The 6,523-nt window shown below is 37.2% G+C and overlaps 1 protein-coding gene across 6 annotated transcripts; it reads left to right on the top strand.

Annotated features, from left to right (window-relative positions):
* The first annotated feature begins 356 nt into the window (after positions 1 to 356).
* LOC111372211 (putative late blight resistance protein homolog R1A-3) lies at positions 357 to 5,942 on the top strand. 6 transcript variants are annotated; one of them, XR_002698713.1, is made up of 9 exons: positions 357 to 3,176; positions 3,262 to 3,321; positions 3,412 to 3,453; positions 3,542 to 3,583; positions 3,671 to 3,712; positions 3,808 to 3,847; positions 4,207 to 4,690; positions 4,812 to 4,837; positions 4,988 to 5,942. XR_002698713.1 is itself a non-coding variant. In XM_022994436.1 (7 exons), the coding sequence occupies exons 1-7, from the start codon at positions 528 to 530 to the stop codon at positions 4,260 to 4,262; spliced, it is 2,931 nt and encodes a 976-aa protein (XP_022850204.1). In that variant the 5' UTR covers positions 357 to 527; the 3' UTR covers positions 4,263 to 5,942. The 6 variants fall into 6 exon arrangements, 2 of the variants coding, with proteins under 2 accessions (XP_022850204.1, XP_022850206.1); XR_002698714.1 differs by having other exon boundaries at positions 4,768 to 4,837; XR_002698712.1 differs by having other exon boundaries at positions 4,768 to 5,942.
* The last annotated feature ends 581 nt before the right edge of the window (positions 5,943 to 6,523 follow it).

The following is a 6,523-nucleotide window of genomic DNA, read 5'->3' as shown; positions in this document are numbered from 1 at the left end:
ATTCGGAGATCTTCTTCGGTGAATCGCACAAGAAAAAACATATAAAGAGTAACCACTACGATCTTTTTATGTTTTAATTATTTAAGTTATTGGATTAGAGAAATTACTATTCCACTTTTATGTTAAAGAGAAACCGCTACTGTTTCTATAACTTTCTTATTTGTACAATATTTTTAACTTATGATATACCTGAATTTTTGTTTGTAATAAAATTTTCACATCAATATTCTGATTAAAAATGATATATTTTAGTTACATTCCTTGATTTTTCCTTGTGCAACTAGCAATTACCAGGAAATGATAATTTTTTTCTCGTCAAAAGCTTTGCTTTTATTTCTTGTCAGAAGGTTCACACTTGATTTTTTTGGGGAATATTTTCGAGAAATCTTTAAGTTTGTAATAGCCTATCAATGCTTTTTCCAAGTGAAAAGACCCTACTGATAAGAATTAAGATTCCTTGACACGTTCACTTTTCATTTCTTTGCTCAAGCAATTTTTTGGCCTAGTGAGATTCTAAGAGATTGGAGATGGCTCATGCCGCTGTTGTTTCTCTTATGCACACTCTTGAGCAGATCTTCCAACATCCAAATCCACATTTGAATCCTTATGAGCAGCAAGAAATTGATTGTCTTTTTAAAAAACTCAGCTTTTTACTAGATTTTCTTGAAGAATATTACCAAAATAGGGGCGATCGTGTGATATCAGTGGAAATAAAAATCAGGGATGTGGCTTACAGTGCAGAAGATGTAATTGAATCCCGTATATGCAATACTGTTCTTCCACAATTCGGAAGTCAAGGACAGGAGAGTTCCTCACAGCACCTACTTCCTGTGCTCCCAATATCGGACAGCGACCCTCATACAGACTTGCAGAAGATAATAAAAGAATTTGATTCCATCATAGAAGAGGTGGTGAAGATTGCGGGCTTGCAGAAAAAAATAACAGAAATTGATGCAATAATGGAAGGAGCGATGAAGATTACGGAGGGGATCGGGCAGTCAGGGCATTTTTTGCCATCAAGACCTGAACATAGTGGCCAGAGTACTACAGTAGGATTTGAGGAAGATTTGAAGCAGGTAAGGGATCGACTCTGTAATGAATCAGCTGGACTCCAAATCTTCCCCATTGTTGGGATGGGAGGCATTGGCAAAACTACTTTAGCTAGGAATGTTTATGATGATCCATTTGTTGCGTATCACTTTCATATTCGTGCTTGGGTAACACTATCTCCACAGTATCATAAGAGGAAACTTCTTCTAAGCCTTCTAGATCACTTTGTTGTTCTTACTGGTGGGATACGCAAAGAGAGTGATGAGAAATTAGCAGGTCGCCTTTACAAAAGTCTAAAGGGTAGGAGATATCTAATTGTAATTGATGATATTTGGAGCACTACTGCTTGGGATAACATGAAATTGTTATTTCCAAATGACAACATTGGAAGCCGAATCATAGTGACAACCAGGCTAACAGATGTGGCTGGTCATGCTGGCTCATCTAGAAATCATCACCAGATGCGTTTTCTAAATGAGGAACAAAGTTGGAATTTATTTCGTGGAAAGGTGTTTGGACAAGAAATTTGCCCTCCTGAATTGGAAGATATAGGAAGGACAATTGCAAAAAATTGTCAGGGACTTCCATTAACTATTGTGGTGATTGTTGGACTCCTCTCAAATGTCAGTAAAGCACGAGATTATTGGGAGTATGTTGCTCAAAATATAAGCTCAATTATAGCAGAAAAAGATGACCAGTGCTTGAAGATATTAACATTAAGTTTCGAGCACTTGCCTACTCATTTGAAAGCTTGTTTTCTTTATATGGGAGTTTTCCCTGAAAACTATGAGATTCTCATTTCTAGACTCATCAAACTATGGGTTGCTGAGGGATTTCTAAAACCGAAAAAACATAAACAGTTGGATGAGGTTGCAGAGGAATACCTTATGGAACTCATAAGTAGAAATCTTCTTTTGGTTTGTCGAAAAGGGTCTAATGGGAAAATTAAATCCTGCGGCATACACAATCTTTTGAGAGAGTTCTGCGTGAAGACAGCTCATAAGGAAAATTTTTTTTGTGTCAAGAGCAGGTATCTGCACTTTCTTCCGGAAGAGGCAACTTTCATGTGGCGCCGCCTGAGTATTCACGACGATGCCTCGTATAGTCCAAGTGAAGAGGGCATGACTGTGCAATCAATGTCTCGTGTACGTTCTTTCATATATACTGGTTGGGATGAAACTCAATTGCATTCTTATTATTATTTTGGTTGTCTATTGCTGAGGGTATTGGATATGGTTGGACTACAACTACTTAACTTAAGGTACATTGCTATCACCTGTCTCGGTAAAATCCCTCCTGCTATTACCTTGCTTAGGAATCTACAGACTTTAATTGTTGAAGACCCATGTGGAATTGCCATTGAACTACCGGATGAAATTTTTAATATGCCGCAATTAAGGCATGTCATAATTTCTCGAGCCTCCCTGCCTCCTGTTTTCTCTATCCCATTCCCTGATAGTGATAAACATTTCGTTCTAGAAAACCTAGAGACACTTTCGAAGGTACAAGATTTAGGAATGACAAAACACGTCCTTGAAAAAATACCAAATGTAAAGAAGTTGGGAATTCATTATAATACCACCATATGGCATGTCTATGATGTCCACCTGAAAAAACTTGAAATACTAAAGATTGTCTTTGATTTGCCCACAAATTCAACTTTCCTGCGGAGCATCACTTCTGTGCCAAGGCTCAAAAAGATAACTTTGGAACGTGGTAGAATTGGTTGGGAAGATATGACGATTTTTGGTTCGTTGCCAAATCTTGAAGTGTTGAAATTGCGCGAGTTTGCCTTCATAGGCCCAGTGTGGGTACCAATTGATGGGGAATTTCCTAAACTAAAATTCTTGCACATTCGGGAGACGGATTTGGAGCACTGGAGAGCGGACAAAATCCATTTTCCAAGGCTTGAGCACCTAATCCTGCGGAACTGCTCTAAACTGGTAGAGATCCCACCTTGTATTGGAGAAATAGAAACGCTTGAAATAATTGAGATAGACTACTCCAGTCCTTCCGTCGTAAAATCTGCAAAGGATATACTTAGTGACCGACAGAGCCAGGGAAATGAAGGCCTTGAAATTCTCTTCCATCCAACGAAAGCAAGGCTTAATCCTTTAAAATTTGGGGTAATTCAATCCCTCATCCTATATTTTTTCATGTTACTTGAACTTTTTGATGCATCAGGGCTGACATTGATGAATCTGCCTACAGTTATGGCAAGATGACTCAGGTGTAATTCATCAACCAAAAAGGAAACTCGATATGTTAATGGTAAATTAATTACTCGCTCTACATTTATATATTATCTTCTTAACTTAGATACTTCAGGGAAAATATTGATTAACCTGTCAACTCATCCAGCAAGAGGCCTCTCCAGCCGTTCAAAATGTTGAGTCGTCACAGGTAAATCAATTCCTCACACATTTTGTGTACTACTTTCTTAATTTAGATAAATCAGTGAAAATATTGATTAACCTGCCAACTCGTCCAGCAAGGGGCCTCACCAACTATTCGAAGTGACGAGTCGTCACAGGTAAATCAATTCCTCACACATTTTGTGCGCTACTTTCTTAATTTAGATAAATGAGTGAAATATTGATTAACCTGCCAACTCATCCAGCAAGGGGCCTCACCAACTGTTCGAAGTGACGAGGTGTCACAGGTAAATCAATTTCTCACATATCAGGGAAAATGTCTGCTAGTTTCTTAATTTAGATACATCCGGATAAGTATTGATTAACCTGCCAAAACATCTAGGAACAGGAATCTCCAGGTGTTTCCGATGACGTGTGGCAAGGTAAATCAATTCCTCGCCCATATTTTTATTTTAGTTTCTTAATTTAGATACATCAGGGAAAAAATTAATCATTTGGCCAACACATTCAAAATGATGAGCAGGCACATGTAAATCAATTCATCGCACATATTTGTATGCCAACACATCCAAAGAATTTTAAGGCTGTGGCCCTATAGATGGGCCGCGAGAACCCGTTTTCAAAGATTGATGAGAATACGAGCAAATTTGGTCCAGTACGGTCCATTAATTAGAAAATTGATTAATACATTTTTATTTTATATTTTCATTATATATTAATTGACAGTTTATTTGACCTTGAGAGTTAACACTGGATCACGATTTGTTGCTTGGACCTATAGGTCGATATGGGATTTTTGATCTAAACCTACCTTCACCTCACGACGATGAGATATAAAAGCATTATTTGCACCGGATGAAAAGAATGTCCGGTAATTGACGTTGAGTTGGTAAAAATAATGTTAGTGTGGATCCTACTGATCATTTGTTTGCAAGCTTGCCTTCGCCTTGCTTGCAGGCAGGCAGGCCAAATTTCGCCTCTTTTTTGTCCTTTATGCCAGTGGTTCGGCCAGGCTGGAGCAGGGGTCGGGGCCACACCACCTTTCACAGATGCAGCAGCAGTTTAGGTATTTTGAGAGCTCACCGCCAAACGGGCGATTTGAGCATCCGTTTATAAAGCAGACAAACCAGCAGGTGTACTGAGTGGGGGCGCCGGGTTCATAGTAGTAATGGTGTAGTGGTGTCTCCATTGTATGTCGAGGATTTGGAGTTGCCTTGGGAGGAAAGTCCTCACCCTGTTTCCAACTCGGAATGATTGAAATTGGGGTATATCTTTCTCCTCAATTTGGCTTTTAGGCATTGTGAAAATCTGCATTTGGATTAACATTTAGTATTTATTTTAGTAACATATTCCAATCAATTCTGAGTTCTTAGCTGTTCTTGATAGGTGGAGCTATTAGCATTACGCTTCAGGTAATCTACTACTGCTTAAATGCTTGTGGCAGTCATGTATATCTTGATCTCTATATGTTAGACAGAGTCTTCAATTTTGGTTTCAAACAATCCAATTCCATTTTTCCATAACTGTAAACAAGTTGTAAGTAGCATTCGTGTCCATGCCAGCTTCTGGTGTTGAAAACAAGCAATCGAGTTATTGTTAAGTTGAACAGAGAAGCCCCATTGATTGGGTATGGTTCCATCTCCCAGTGGTGAGCAAACAACAGCCTTCGTGTCCATGCCAGCTTCTGGTGTTGAAAACAAGCAATCAAGTTATTGTTAAGTTTGAAGATCAACATGGCTCCTCCTAGAAAATTCACATTATTCCTTCTTTTCTACTGAATTGATCGTAGCCACTACCTACAATCCAGGAAGATGAATGCCACAAGTAGAAACTTACAAAGAGCCCACGACTTGTGATCTTGTAGAAAGACATCTTACCTTCTGAGCAAGATGAGAATTTTTCCTTGTGCCCTTCTCATTGAAAACAATGCTCCAGTGTTCCACTCGCACTTTTTAAGCATTTGGATCAAGATCGTAGCTCTGATCTATGATAGCATGGGAAGTTGATTGGTTGCCTGAACTTAGTAAATTAGTATATCAAAGAAGATGGTGTGGCCTAAAGGTTTGGTTAATTCTTGATTATGCAGCTTTGGGTGAAAGCTTGGCAATTACAATGAGATCATAATGTCTTCAAGAAGTTTGAGATGGTGATACAGATCCATGGGCTACATAATTGCACGTTTTGTTGACATTTTCCGGAAGGATGCTGTTTTTAAATGGTGAAAGCAACTTTTGAAGCCATTGGTATTGAAATGCACACCAGGACTCATCCTACGTATGTTGTTCTGGACCACATTTAATTCCAACCCTTGCTTGGTGCATTTTTTTTTAATAATTTTGCAGCTCATTTTTGAAGGCTTCAAGGCTTGCTCTCTTGTAATCAATATTAGGACCAATTTTTGCATTAGGAAAATAAAATATGCTGGAATTGTATTTCCACTCATTGGGTTTGTTTTTGTACTTGGATAGCTATTTTGTAATTGGCATCTTCAATAACTTTTAGATGTACAGTTTTATATATCTGATTTTCAATAATTTCTATTTTTTACTGTTTTGTTATGTTAAATAATCGACTTTTGAGACTTACCTCTTTGTTAAGGTGTCGTATATTATTAAGACTATATTAATATTGACTTAGCCCTTTATTTGAGCCCCATTTTTCCAAAAATGCATTTTTTTTCAAATTTCATTTTATACATTCTCCAAAAAATTACTATTCCATAATACATTTTACTCCAAAAATGGAGATCAAACAGGGGTTTAAAAAGTGACATGTTATGTCACTTTTTAATTAAAAGATAATACACAATTAATTTCTAATGGAATAAACATTTTTTACTAAGCTTACAATTTGATTATAAGAATTTCTTGAACAATATTTAGATATCAATTTTATTTTTTAAGTGATATGCTAATTTTTTAATTAAAAGGTCTCACATCATGTAATTTGACTATATACAGTGTTTTTTTGGAACACTTTTCATCCAATTGTCCAAAAGCCCTTGATTTTAGAGGTATTTATTTAGCTCCTGTTTGAGCAGCATTCTTTCGAAAAAAAATACATTCTTAAATAGTATTTTGATATCATTTTAACTACAC

This window comes from Olea europaea, chromosome 23 (assembly GCF_002742605.1).
Source record: "Olea europaea var. sylvestris chromosome 23, O_europaea_v1, whole genome shotgun sequence".
In the NCBI taxonomy this organism is placed as follows: Eukaryota; Viridiplantae; Streptophyta; class Magnoliopsida; order Lamiales; family Oleaceae; genus Olea; species Olea europaea.
Note: the sequence above shows the minus strand (reverse complement) of the source record. Positions and strands in the feature narration are given on the sequence as shown.

Bases quoted from the DNA above. Each gene is read 5' to 3' on its own strand.
- LOC111372211 (XM_022994436.1), top strand. From the start codon at position 528: ATGGCTCATGCCGCTGTTGTTTCTCTTATGCACACTCTTGAGCAGATC. The intron at 3,713-3,807 runs GTAAATCAATTT...CAAAACATCTAG, and splicing joins GAAGTGACGAGGTGTCACAG to GAACAGGAATCTCCAGGTGT. The intron at 3,848-4,206 runs GTAAATCAATTC...TTGGACCTATAG, and splicing joins TTCCGATGACGTGTGGCAAG to GTCGATATGGGATTTTTGAT.